Source organism: Sycon ciliatum, chromosome 5 (assembly GCF_964019385.1).
Source record: "Sycon ciliatum chromosome 5, ocSycCili1.1, whole genome shotgun sequence".
In the NCBI taxonomy this organism is placed as follows: domain Eukaryota; kingdom Metazoa; phylum Porifera; class Calcarea; order Leucosolenida; family Sycettidae; genus Sycon; species Sycon ciliatum.
Genome location: NC_088647.1, coordinates 33,446,155 through 33,460,501, shown reverse-complemented (window position 1 = coordinate 33,460,501; position 14,347 = coordinate 33,446,155). Strand labels below are relative to the sequence as shown.

Here is a 14,347-nt window from a genome sequence, read left to right as displayed (position 1 = left end):
CTCCCGCTTTATTGGCTGCGAACGTGGAGCATAGGCTCCAACAGTGCGAGGAGCGTGAAGAGCGCAGTGCCAGACGGCAAGAGGGTGCGCTCAGAACAGAGTTTGACGAAAGGCTCAAGGAGATGAACGAGCGCACCAGGGCGTATGAGGATAATGGTGAAGCCGCCCGTGTGAGGTCGCTGGGAGGTACAGCGGAAGCTCCCAGTCACAGCAGTGGGCGTAGGCTTTTAATGAAAGTCCCTATATACGATGGAAGGCAGCCACTGGAGCGTTATCTCGACCTGTTCGAGGACATCTGTGTCAAGAATAAGTTCGACGAAAACGAATGGCTGCTGCGATTGCGTATCGCGCTATCGGGTAGCATTGTGAAAAGGAACAGTATTGGCTACAGTACCTATGAGGAAGCAAAGCGAGATTTGCTTGCCTCGCTCGGAAGGACGCCATACAAAGCACGGGAGACTTTGTTTACAGGCAAGCAGCGGTCAGTGAAGTCTTTGAAGCCAGTGGGAGGATCAGATCCAAGGACCACAACGTCGGTGCGGTGCAAGGCGATATTGGTCGGACACGCCGAGAAGCAGCTGGAGTCTCTGCCTAAGGAAAGGAGAAAGGCGATGCTGCACAGCAAGGAAGGACTCAACGGCGAGACTGTGGAACACAGATTGGTGTGTGTTGTCTGGTCCAGAGTCTGCCCTGGGTTGAAGCAGTGGACCAGTGACCGTGTCATGTGTCAAAGCTCAAATCGACAAGCTCGGAGCGATTGAGTTGGCTGAAGTCGTGATCACTGATACTAGGGAGGTTCTGCTCTACGTTTTGGGAACGCGACGCAAAGAATCACGCGAACTTTCTTCGCGTTCCCGTAACGTAAAGAACTGCTGTTCTGCTCTACGTTTCACCTAGAGAAGTCACGTGGAATGTGTACTGGGAATTTCCCCTTCCATATTTGGCAGTTTTCTGCATGCAGTTGATCGATACCCAGCAAATCCGTACGCATTTTCTCTGCGTGTGCCACAACGTAGAGAACCCCATCTCCGCGTAGAAATCTGGAGCCAAAACACGCGAAGCCGTAGACTCTAACCCAGACACCTGCTCTCTACGTGATTTCTCTACGTTTCACGTATAGCAGAACCTCCCTATTCCACCATGGCCACCCCGCAGCAGAAGTTGACAAGTTTTGGATGGTAGTCAGAGCCCTGGATCGCCTTGACTTGTGAGTTGTTGTACGCCGGTGAGAAGCCCTTTGGTGGGGAGAATGTTATGAAACCACAAGTTCTCAAGTGTGAAAGGCCTTCTCGCTTGTGACATTGTGTTCGTTTCAATGCAGTTGCATCTCGACTTCGCACATAGCACATGTAGCGTATACCGCGCCGTAAACATCAGTAGTACGGCGCGATTTGCTGTGTGCTCTGTAGTTGTATTTGTATGTGTATGCCTTTCTAATATAGGAGAAGGACGAAATGTTACGAGTTATGATTAACATTTTGTCCTTCTCCTTTTTCACCATTAATTTAATTGGCGCACCATCCGAGTTGAATGTTCTGATATACGCTGTCATTTTCACGCTATAACTAGCTGGTTATCTTAGGACGCGTTTGATTGGTACGACCTACAGTAAACTCGTACGCCCAAGAACGCGGTTTCAGAGGGCCAGCCTAGCAAAGTTCTTATTTTTCAGCGCCCCAGGCTACATTCTTATTTCGCGTTCTTACGCGTCCAACATGGTCCGTGACGCTCATGTACAATGCACTTTGCGCTGCATGTACCGGTTGTACACTTTACATGCACGTGCAGTATGTAGCGCTGCACTGGGTGATGTTTTCGCGAGTACCCGACAAGAGTTTGTGGTTGCGGACTTGTTGTTTTTCGTGTACTCGGACAAGAAAATGTCGCGTTCTTAAAAATCTTGGTGTTCGTTCTTAAATCCTGGCTGGGGCGTTCTTAGATTTCCAGCCTGGACGTTCTTGGGCGTACGAGTCTACTGTAGAACGGGATTCACCAGAACAGCGCGTTTGGTTGGGACTGCACCTGTTCTGGGTCAGCCAGAACATGTTCTGCTTGCACCGGCCTCGAGGCTGGAGCAGACCGAGCAGCCTGATTCACTTCTCCACAGTGAAACCTAGCGGGAACATAGACTTTGGTCCCAAATGTATACGCTTTTGGGTTGGACCCGCCGTACCGGACACCATGGTGACCCATGCACACTTTGAAGAATGCACCAAGTTTGGCATATTTTTCACAAATATGTGCTCTGTTTCTGGAGTACCGTTTGGTTGGCATTAGCCTGCTCCCTGTGCACCAGCTGTTCGATCCTATTCTAGATCGTACCAACCAAACGCACCCTAAGAGTCTCTTCAAAATAGTTATTAGATTCGATCGGAGTGAAATATATTCAATAGTTGTCCTCGTGCCGCGTGGTCGTTCGGTCCTGACACTTTTAGAGAATCAGAGGGTTCATAACAGCACCATCCATGTACATGATTGTACTATAGGGGCATCATATAAACGAGAGAGTTTAGAAGCTCAGGGCCCTACACTATAATTTTTGCCTGGCGAGAGTCAACTTTCTCTTTGCATTCGAGGATAATACGACACCGTCTACCACCTTGATGACCTTAGCAAAAGAAAGCATAGGGATGTTATAAATTTTTCATTACTCCAATTTTTTTCAAGACATAACCTGGGATGTGCACCCGCACTATCGACCTGCATGCATTCCCCCGATATACTTCGCATACATACTCATTCTTCTAAGTTGGTTCACGTTATGATCTTGCATTTGAAAGCCCTATTTGAATATTGTGGCCAGCTAGCTGTCTTTGATGGAAAGGTACGGGACAGGTGCGGGATAGTGCAGGCATGCCAACGCCGATGCAGTTCTTGATGGTACAGTACGGGACATGTACGGGATAGCACCAGACATGCCCATGCTGTCCTTGATGGTACGCTACGGGACAGGTATGGGATAGCGGCAGGCATGCTTCAAGTTTAGGTCGGTGTGTTTGAACGTCTTTAAGACTTGAAATCTGGACCTTCCATGTACATGATTGTACTATCGCGGCATCACAATAATAACGAGAGAGCTTGGAAGCTCAGGGCCCTACACTATGCTTTTTTGCCTTGATGACCTAGACAAAAAAAAGCATAGGGATGTTATAATTTCTTTAAAAAATTCCTTTTTTTAAGACATAACCTGGGATTCGAACCCGCACTATCGCGCCCTGCATGCATCCCCCGATACACTTCGCATACATACTAATTCTTCAAAGTTGCTTCACATTATGATCTTGTATTTGAAAGCCCTATTTGAATATGCATTGTGGCCAGCCGTCTTTGATGGTACGGTACGGTAGGGATAGGTACGGGACAGGTACGATCGAGGGTAATACGACACGGTCTCCCGTACCGTACCATCAAACACAGCTGGCCACATACAGCTGCCCGCAATATTCAAAAAAAAAAATTTCACGGTTCGCGTGAGACTCGGCCAAAGGCCCAGTTTTCCGCATCCGCAGGAGCGCCACCACCCTCTTGGATCAAGGCGCAGATGCAGCTCCTAAACGGTGGGCAAGATCATAACGTGAAGCAACTTGGTAGAATGGGTATGAATGCGAAGTGTATGGGGGAATGCATGTAGGGCGATAGTGCGGGTTCGAATCCCAGGATATGCCTTAAAAAAAATAGGAGAATTGAAAAATGTATAACATCCCTATGATTTTTTGCCGTCAGATACGGGATAGCACCAGGCGTGACACAAACAAACAAACAAACACACAAACAAACAAATACCAAATTAAAGCTGTGTGGACCCTGGCTAGCGCCAGACGTTACTGAAGTAACGTCTTCTGCATAGCTACGGGTATAATTTCAAATGGTGAACGGTACTATCCGGCCAATAAAATGTAAAGAACTCTTCCTCTCTTCTTCTCCATGCGCTCTCACAGCCGACTCATTGCTACCCTCGGTAGCCATTACACACACCAACAGCCATACAAGGAAGGGTTGCAGGTAGATACTGAAATTCCTCCTGACAGCTGTTTCGCCTTCATAAGGCTCATCATAGAAGGTGATATTGAATAGGATGATATCAGGTGGAGATGGTCAGATTTATACTACAAAACATGGGCGCAAGATTACAGGCAAAGTTTGAGAATGAGAAGTTACAATTTATTCTCACACTTTGCCCGTAATCTTATGAGAGCGTATGGAGGAGAGGAGAGGAAGAGTTCTTTACATTTTATTGGCCGAATAGTACCATTCACCATTTGAAATAATAATAATAATTAATTTTGACAGATGGACGGTCGTCAGCAATCACTATCTGCAGGACCATGATGCGTTACAACGATAAGTTACACCTACTCTATACTGATACCGATAGTCTGGTGCTCTCCATGGAAACTGATGATCTGTACACTGACATGAAGCAGGATCTTGATGTTTACGACACAAACTATTCCGAGGATCATCCCTATACACTACTGCGAACAGGAAGGTAGTCGGAAAGTTCAAGGATGAGTTGGGTGGTGAACCAATCTCTGAGTTTGTGGCACTCCGCAGCAAAATGTACGCCTATGAATGTGCAGGAGGCAGCAGCGGCAAACAAGCCAAAGGTGCACAACGAGATGTTGTGAAGACAAACATCACGATCGCTGACCACCGCTCATGTCTTACAGAAGAGACACAAGTCATGAGAACCATGTATGTGTTGCGGAGTCGTAAGCATCGAGTGCTTGGTGAAAGGATTCACAAGAAACCTCGGGGCAACATCACCACCTCGGCTATCGGGCTGCGTGCGGCCGCACTTCAATCTCTCTGATATTACCTTAACCCAACTTCAAAAGGATGTTTTGTGCGGTGGAATGGACTTCGGCATTCCCCCGAGGTTTAGGAAAACTGATATCCTGGCCGAGTTCAAACTACTTCAGCAACAGCTATCTAGCATCCCGGCAAAGTCGGATATAGCAGCGGGATCTTGTCGGGCTTCACTGGCCGCTGAAGCCTTTCGGCTCGCACAATCGCCTCCGGACACTCGATCATTCATGCTATCACGAGAACACATGAAAGTGATCAACGAGCTTCGAAAGAATCCAGAAATCGTTATCTCTAGACCGGACAAAGGCCGTGCAACAGTCATCTTGTCTGCGGATAGTTACCGGGAGAAAATGTTGGTCATACTCAATGACATTAGTAAATTCAGTAGACTTGGGCCTTGCGATGTGTATGACCATACCGAAAACATTGATACCAAGCTGAGTAAGTACCTGCTTTTTCTTTCTAGAATGCATCAGATCACCAAATATGAATATGATCATCTAGCTCCCACAGGCTCGACAAGACCTAGGATGTATGGGCTCCCAAAAATTCATAAAAAAACATTACACCCGATCTTAAGCATGTCTGGATCTCCGCAATACAAGGTTTCGAAATGGTTATGCAATTTGCTGCAACAGGTTCTTGCCTTGTACAACAAACATTGCGTTAAAGACACGTTTGAGTTTGTGGAAAAACTTAGAGATTCGAAATTTGAATCAAATGGTTACATGTGCTCCTACGACGTAGTGAGCGTAGGCTGTGTTTACATGAAGCATTTCAACCCGGGTTGAGTTCGACCCGGGTCAGATTTCAACCCGCCATGTGCACAAAGTGAATGGCGCGTTTACATGACGCATTGCGCTTGACCCGGGTTGAAATTTCGCTCCGGGTTGATTTCAACCCTCCCCCCAAGGGGAGGGTTGAAATCAACCCGGGTCAAGAAAATCATACAAACGTACTTCTGTGCGTATCTCGCGCCAGGTTTGAACAGCACTGCAGATGCAAATTTCGCGCGAACGGATTCACATAACCATACAGGACTGTAGAAGTGGACTTTTGGCGGCGTATCAGTATTTGACCCGGGTCAACTGTCTTCATGTAAACGCTCACCTCTTTTGTCTATCGTACAGACTTTCAACCCGGGCTGAACTCCACCCGGGTTGAAATTTCTCATGTAAACACAGCCTTACTTAGAGATTCGAAATTTGAATCAAACGGTTACATGTGCTCCTACGACGTAGTGAGCTTGTTTACCAATGTTCCTTTACGAGAAACAATAGACATTTGCGCCATGGCGTTATACCATAACAGGTCTATCACTCCCCCAGATTTGAAAGAAACAGAGTTCGTGAAACTTATGTTGATGGTCACGTCTTGTGTGGAGTTTTCATTCAACAATATAATGTACAAACAGACTGATGGAGTCGACATGGGATCGCCTTTGGGTATAGTTTTGGCGAACATATTTGTTGGCTTCTGCGAGTCGTCTATTGACCCTTCACTTTGGCCATCCATGCACTGTCGTTTTGTTGACGATGTGTATTGTCACGACAACGACAAGGAAACCTGGGATAGGTTTATGGAAACTCTCAACTCCTTACATCCAGCATTAAAATTCACATCAAATGGTGAAAATAATAGTAGCCTTTCTTTCCTGGATGTTAGTATTTCTCGTAACATGGATACGCACAACATGGACACGACCATTTATAGAAAGCCAACTTTCACAGGCTTGTATATCCCATGGTCAAGTTTTACTCCAACAAAGTCCAAAACACACCTCGTCAAGGCCCTTATCTACCATGCACAAAGGATATGTTCCCCTCATCTGCTGGACGAGGAACTAGAACGACTCTTAACCATAATGACAAAGAATGGCTATTCAAAGACATGTTTAATGAAACTCATCAATCAGAAACCGACCATGGAAAAGACGATCACTTTTGGACCAGAGAGATGCCCTGTGGTACTACGTTTGCCATGGGTTGGTGCCAGTTCTTCGCGCGTCGAGAAGGAGGTGCGGAATATTGTTTGTTCCTCTTATCCGTGTGTCAAATTGTATGTCATCTTTGGGACAACCCGTGCGTTCAGCGTGAAGAAGGACGTTCTACCTACCCTAAGCAAAAGTAATTTAATATATTTCTTTCAGTGCCGAAATTGTGAAAATCGATACGTAGGTAGAACCTTTCAGCACCTGGGCGCACGGATTCGTCAACATGTACCGTTGAATCTTGTCCCTGTAGCTGCACGTGGTTCTCGGCCTGGGCGTGGTCGTCCGCCGAAGTGTCCAGTGCAGTCTGTGTCTGAGGAGGACTCGTCCAACTCCGCTATGGATACGCTTGCCGACCCCTCCACCTTTTTGTCGGGCGCAGGGCTGGAGCCAACCCAAACAACAGTCAACAAGAAGAAAAGACCGATACGGAAACCACCGAAATTGACATCTGGACAATCGAGCCCTGGACGAGTCACCAGAAGCCAATTAAGGAGACGAATTGATGAGGAATCAAAAGAACCAATACTGGAAGTGACAACAACGGCTAATGTGAAGAAACGAGGTAGACCACGGATGCAGGACAGACTGGACGTGGAGCAGCACACTGATGTCGACCCAGGCAATCGGAATTGAAGGGACGCAGGGCGTAACGGGAGAGATTCACAAGCGTCAGGATCAGAGGTGACAACGGCCAAGTCGTCGGGTCAGGGAAACGGTACCTTGGCAATCAAGTGTCACCTGTCGGGCAGTGCTAGTTGTCGTGAGCGGTATTCCCATGATGTATTCTCTGTTTTGTCGCGTGGTAGGTCTTTGTTACATCTTGCCGTGTTGAAAGCTTTGTACATACCTATGTAGACCCTGAGCTTTGTGTTCAAAAGGAGAATGTGTTGTCTTTGCAGTTGTTTGGCACTGTTCTTTCTCAGGCCCGACGACTTCGTCATTGTCACCTCCGATCCTGCCGCTTGCCAGTCTCTTCCATTACGCCCTGCGTCCCTGCAGTTCCGATTGCCTGGGTCGACATCAGTGTGCTGCTCCACGTCCAGTCTGTCCTGCATCCGTGGTCTACCTCGTTTCTTCACATAAATCGTTGTTGTCACTTCCAGTATTGGTTCTTTTGACTCCTCATCAATTCGTCTCCTCAACTGGCTTCTGGTGACTCGTCCGGGGCTCGATTGTTCAGATGTCAGTTTCGGTGGTTTCCGTATCAGTCTCTTCTTCTTGTTGACTGTTGTTCGGGTTGGCTCCAGCCCTGCGCCCGACAAAGAGGAGGAGGGGTCGGCAAGTGTATCCAAAGCGGAGTTGGACGAGTCCACCTCAGACACAGACTGCACTGGACACTTCGGCGGACGACCACGCCGAGGCCGAGAACCACGTGCAGCTACAAGGACAAGATTCAACGGTACACGTTGACGAATCCGTGCGCCCAGGTGCTGAAAGGTTCTACCTATGTACCAATTTTCACATTCGGCACTGAAAGAAATATAATTTTGCTAAGGGTAGGTAGAACGTCCTTCTTCACGCTGAACGTACGGGTCGTCCCAAAGATGACATACAATTTGACACACGGATGAGAGGAGCAAACAATATTCCGCACCTCCTTCTCGATGCGCGAAGAACTGGCACCAACCCATGGCAAACGTAGTACCACAGGGCATCTCTCTGGTCCAAAAGTGATTGTCTTTTCTATGGTCGGTTTTTGGTTGATGAGTTTCATTAAAAATGTCTTTCGATAGCCATTCTTTGTCATTATCGTTAAGAGCCGTTCTAGTTCCTCGTCCACCAGATGAGGGGAACATATCCTATGGGCACGGTAGACAAGGGCCTTGACGAGGTGTGTTTTGGACTTGGTTGGAGTAAAACTTGACCATGGGATATACAAGCCTGTGAAAGTTGGCTTTCTATAAATGGTCGTGTCCATGTTGTGCGTATTCATGTTACGAAAAATCCTACCATCCAGGAAAGAAAGGGTACCATTATTTTCACCGTCTGATGTGAATTTTAATAAATAAATAAATAAATTCGACGGGTTCGCGTACCGGGCAGGTCAAGAACAAGGAGTCGTACAACTCCCTGGTCAAGAACCACCTTTCCGCTTCCGTGGGACGCCACCACCCCATGATCAGGCGTCAGATGCGGCTCCTAAACGGTGGGGGAGGATAGATCAGATCCACCAACCATAGGCCAAAGGCCTAAATCCCATTTGCCACATCCATGTGAATTTTAATGCTGGATGTAAACTGCCGATTTCTTCACATCCAACTCCAGGTCACAATCACACCCGACCTCACCAGCCTCATCGCCATCCGCTTCATCCTCAGGATGGGGGAGAAGAGGAAGAGCGTTCAGATGAGTCAGTTGGAGAAGTTGATACCGAGGATGAAGCGGATGGCGATGAGGCTGGTGAGGTCGGGTGTGATTGTGACCTGGAGTTGGATGTGAAGAAATCGGCAGTTTACAGGTATTTGGTGGGTCATCCTGATTGTTGTCATTCGTACTCGGATTCTTCTTTCACTGTGTTGTGTCGTGCGAGTCATACTCATATTATGCAGCTTAAAGTTTTAGAGGCAATCTTCATTCACTTGTACAAGCCAGTGTTGTGTGTACAGAAGGAAAGTGTTATCACCCTCAGATTGTTTACGTATTGTATGGTGCGAGTGTTGGGAGTATGCTTGTTCCCCCCCCCCCCTCCGTTCACACTTCCTTCCGTCTGTTCAGGTTCTTTCTTTGTTTTGCTGATGCTGATGATTCACATATGCATTGTTCTTATCTGCTGACCTTGCCCCCACTGAATAGATGTAGTATTATCACCTTTTTTGTTTCGCTCTTTTTCACCTTCTTTCACTTTTATTTGTCCATATAAGATTACTGTACAAGCAGAAATATTCCACTGGAATTTAATTTCGTCTTTTTCGTCCAACAAGCTGCTGGACTAAATTAAATGCCGGACTAATATTGATTTGTCCAGCTTTTCAATACACTCTTATGATCCATGGACGAAATTTACAACCGGACGAACTCTCTTTCTTTGGAGTTGGACGAAATTATTGACCGACGAAATTTTCTGCTTATGCAGTAGTTCAAGTAGTTCCCATTCCATTGTTACGTAGATTCACTGATGATTGTAACAAGAAAACAGTTCTGAACAAATCCTCGCTTTCCCTTCTTTGTGTGCCTTGCGTTAATCGTACAACATTTTACACATACATGTCGACATAATGAAATGCTTACTGTGCAATTAGTTGTCTTTGTACCTATATTAAAACAGTGTCTCCGAAACGCTTGTTCACTTCTCAATACCTTCGATTTTGTTAGATTTTCTTTTAGTGGCTAATATCGCAATGTGACTGTATTGTGTTTTCGTACTTTCTGATACGAAGACACAAACCTCGATCGTGCATTGTCAAGTAAGTGGTCAATAATATACTGAGTTATTAATTCAGTTATTCATGTTGGTGGGTAACAGTGCTTTTATGCATAGCAACACCACCAGCCAAACTCTTGCGTTCTGTTTCAGTAATCAAATTTCGCCAATGCCCACGATGGAAGGGATGACTTACCCAAAGGCGAATCAGGGTTGTAACTCCATGATGGGAGACCGAAGGAAGCCGATACAGCTGTAATGCCTTTACACAGAAGGATTGGAATATAGTCACAAATGACAGAATAATATGTTAAATGTGAATAGCAACATATCTTCCGATCTTGAAGGTTCAACCCACAAAGCGGCTTTACTCTTTCTCAAACTGTCAACTAACAAACAGTGAGATAAAGTCGTTGCAGCTTGAAGTAATATTCAACCCATCAGAGTATAAAGCAGAATACATGTGGACAGGATGGACAGAAACGGGCGTTGCCTACAGAGCTGTCACCTGACAGCAGTGTCAATCATCTACATGAGCACAATTATCTCCCTTTTATTCCTGCCGGCAGATGAATTTTGTAATAAGAAATGATGACATATCAGCACAGGAAGTATAATGCAAAAACGGATAGCGCCGAAAGGAATTAGTATCCCTGTCCATTGCATTACATCTGGGGAAAATGTGACAAACCCTGTAAGGCTTCCTTTTCACTACTAACACCAGTAAATTTGCATCCCACCTTGATTTTCAGTAACCCGAACTTCATGATGTTCTCACTAATGTACGTAGCACAAAAGGCAGTATCCCTTAGAGGGTGAGGATGTACAGAGGAATGTGGATTGAATACTACTTATCCATGCCGGTTCCTTTTTTCTTCTCCTCCCCTTCTCCCTTCCTTGCCGTGGTTGGCTAACACCCTCTCTCTTTGTATTGGCCGGTGTTCTCACTGTGCTATGAGATGCAGTAATAAATAAAATAAATAAAATAAAATAAGCCTTATGCCAGTTGTGCAGATCCACGAAATCCGGTAGAATCCCGTAGACCCGGTTGGGTTTTGAATGTGCAGGAACCTATTGTGTTTTCCACGATTTCCACTAAGAAATGGGGCCTGAAGGCATTTCATATGAAAACCTTTTTCTGACAAAGATCTACCTAGTCATTAGCTCTACCCAATGTGAAGAAGCTGGAAAAGCGGTTGCTTGCCATAAAATTATGAGTCTAAAATTGGTCAAATGCGCATGCCTAGCACACAATGAACACCCTACCAAGTCTACGGAATTCTACGGGATTGCGTGGATCTGTACAGCTGACATAAGGTCTATTGGGTGCTAAGACTTGCGGCTACTTGAAAGCACAAAACTGCTCTACAGTCCATTCAGAAAAAGATGGACTTCTAGCTTTTGGCCATAAATGGGTCAAACTTTGAGTTTTTTTAGAATTTTTTCTGCAATCCCCTATGGAATCCTCTTCCAATTATGTTTCTGAAGTCTATTTGTCCAAAAAGCAAGCCATAACAAGAATAGGATATCGGCCAGGTTTTGCCCCAGAAGCATTGAATTGGAAAAAACCATCAAAATCCAGGCCGTTTGACCCTGCCTGCAACAGTGCATTGTGGGGTTCGAACCCCAGTTCAGGTACCCTTTTTCAAAGTTCAAATTTCGCAGAACTGCACTGTGTACAATGAAATCACGAAAAATCGCCAAATACGGGAGCTCGCCAGAGCCAGAGCCCATCTTTTTCTGAATGGACTGTAAAGTGGCTGAAATAGGGAATGTGCATCAAAGATGGTCATCCGTTAAGGGGGCAGCCTACCCATAAATTTCATATGGCATTCAATTGACCGTAACTTTGGTGTTTCTCAATGGATTTGAGTGAATTTTTGACCACACACTCCTGCCACTATGCTGGCCCTCAGGACATGATTTCCAAGTTCTTGCGCCTCACTGACAGGCTTTCCAGGCCGGAAAAACTCAAATTTCCGGCATAGTGCCACGGTGTGCGAGCCACCCAGGAGCCAAACAAATGCATTTACCTCAAGTACAATTTTTTCACATTTTCGTGCTCATTCTGTTCGTGCGCGGGACTCAAACCTAGAACAAGTCCAGAAGCAGCCATGGGTGATGGGGTAGGGCCCCTCAACGAGGCCCTGGAATCTGTCACAACGGAACGAGTGGGCGTTCTCTCACACACTTCCACAGACCCAAGTCAATTTTTGAATTTGTTTAGGTTTAGCACGTGCTACGAGGTCGTACCTTTGATACAACATCCAGTGCTGGGACCTCCACAGCAAGCCATTTCCACAGCGGTGCACACCAAATCCAGGATACCCTCAGAAACTGGCAAAGACTACCACTCACGTTTCACTACTGCCTAGTACTGAATCCTACCTGACTTCTTTACACGACTCAAACTTGCCAAAGTCACTAAATCAACGTCAACTACAATAATCAAGCCACATATCTGCAACGTAACGAGGGTGCTGGCAAAAGTCCTGCTGCACGGCGGCGGGCTTCGCCCCGCCGCCGTGCAGCCCAATACGTGGCTCAAAAACCTGATTTTTTGGATTTGGAGCAAAATTCTGCACACTTTCACGTGTTTCCATGATACGACAAGTTGCGCACGGTCTGCTCACATTCAAATACAGTGCTGCCAACAAATGACAGCGTGCAACAAAAAAATCTTTCCTTGCAAGGGCACATTTTCGGCCATAACTCTTGAACGGCTGGTCAGATCGGGACACACTTTTCAGAGAATTTGCAGCTATTCATGCTCTTTCAACTGACGTAGCAATCAATATGAATTTACAAATTCCCCCCCCCCCTTACTTTGCAGGTAGAACCAAGAGTACATAACCCCCCAGAGTGAGCAATGCCGTTCCAGCTCTGCATAGGGTCTTCATCGAGCGGAATCGGATCTTCTGATGTCATGCGTACACTCCACACCAGCGCAAGGCCGGTCTCAAGGCAGGACACCGTTGTTGTTGATCCAAGAATACCCGCGACTCCCCGGGTTCCCCTCAGATGTGTACAGTATTATGACGCAAAGATCCTAATATGCTCGACCAAGACCCTATGCAGGGCTGGATCAGGCGTTGCACACTCTGGGGGGTTATGTACTCTTGGTAGAACCCATTCTAGTACTTTTATCAGCATAATCTTATAAAGTTGACGACCTTTTATGCAGAGCTGGTATCAAGATGTGTACAGTTGTAATGGATCTGCTCCGCAAAACCAAATGAAGGGATTATGGTTACTTGTTTCTGATATTCCTTCTGACAGTTGTTTCGCTTACCAAAGGCTCGTCAGAGAAAGCGATACTGAATAAAATTGGATATGGATTTCGTCTATTCTACATTTGAATAAAATATTCTTGCATTATTGAATTGAAACTCGGGTATTGAGCCAATAATAAAAGTAGAAAGGAAAAGGACATATGGAAAGGAGTAAAGAGTAACCCTAACTCTCTAGTTACAGTGGTGGAGAGTTACTCTTTTAACTCGTTTCCATACGTCCTTTTCCTTTCTACTATTATTGAATTGCCTAATGGTTTCGTCCTCGGTTCTACAGTTTCTACCGGTACTTGATTTACAGGCAGCTGTGACGTTGCATCTATTTGATGTGTACCGTTTTGGCCCCGAGTTCTCCTGAACCACCTTGAAGACCTTTTTTTGTTTCCCACATCGGTTAAAACTCCAAGTTACAATGGAATTACAAGACTTCCTTTCCAGCATTCACCAGCTGTATTAGGGTGGAACACAGCGCACCAGCCATGATTCAAGACTGGCCACAATTACAAAAAAATCTAACGACAGTTAGTCTACGAGTTTCATCCCTTGTAAACTGAAAAATTAAATCAATGTTAGTCTAGGCACAATCTTGTCTGCATACTCGTACTCACAGAGTGAAAGAAGTAGCACGACCTCCATGTTTCTAGCTTGCACACGCACACGAGCCCTTGTTCGAAAGTCTGCAGATACAATCTCGGGGTGAACGTTTCTAGCTCCCTCTTGGACGTACCTCAAATGAAAAGAGGAGGACTGAAGCGCGAAATTGACTATTTACAACAGAAGTCTTCCATCCCTAGTGTTCTACCAAGGCGGTGTTTACATGAGGCGTTTCAACCCGGGTTGAGTTCGACCCGGGTCAGATTTCAACCCGCCATGTGCACAAAGTGAATGGCGCGT

The 14,347-nt window shown here is 46.0% G+C and overlaps 1 protein-coding gene across 1 annotated transcript in view; it reads right to left on the bottom strand.

Moving 5' to 3' along the window:
• LOC135818395 (carbonic anhydrase 1-like) overlaps positions 1-14,089 on the bottom strand; it is a 31,175-nt gene extending 17,086 nt beyond the window's left edge. The window contains exons 1-2 of the mRNA XM_065331755.1: positions 14,062-14,089; positions 10,360-10,425 (exon numbers count right to left, since the gene is read on the bottom strand). Of these exons, the coding sequence (XP_065187827.1) occupies positions 10,360-10,425; positions 14,062-14,089 (94 nt within the window). The remainder of the gene's footprint in view (positions 1-10,359; positions 10,426-14,061) is intronic.
• Between the last annotated feature and the right edge of the window lie 258 nt (positions 14,090-14,347).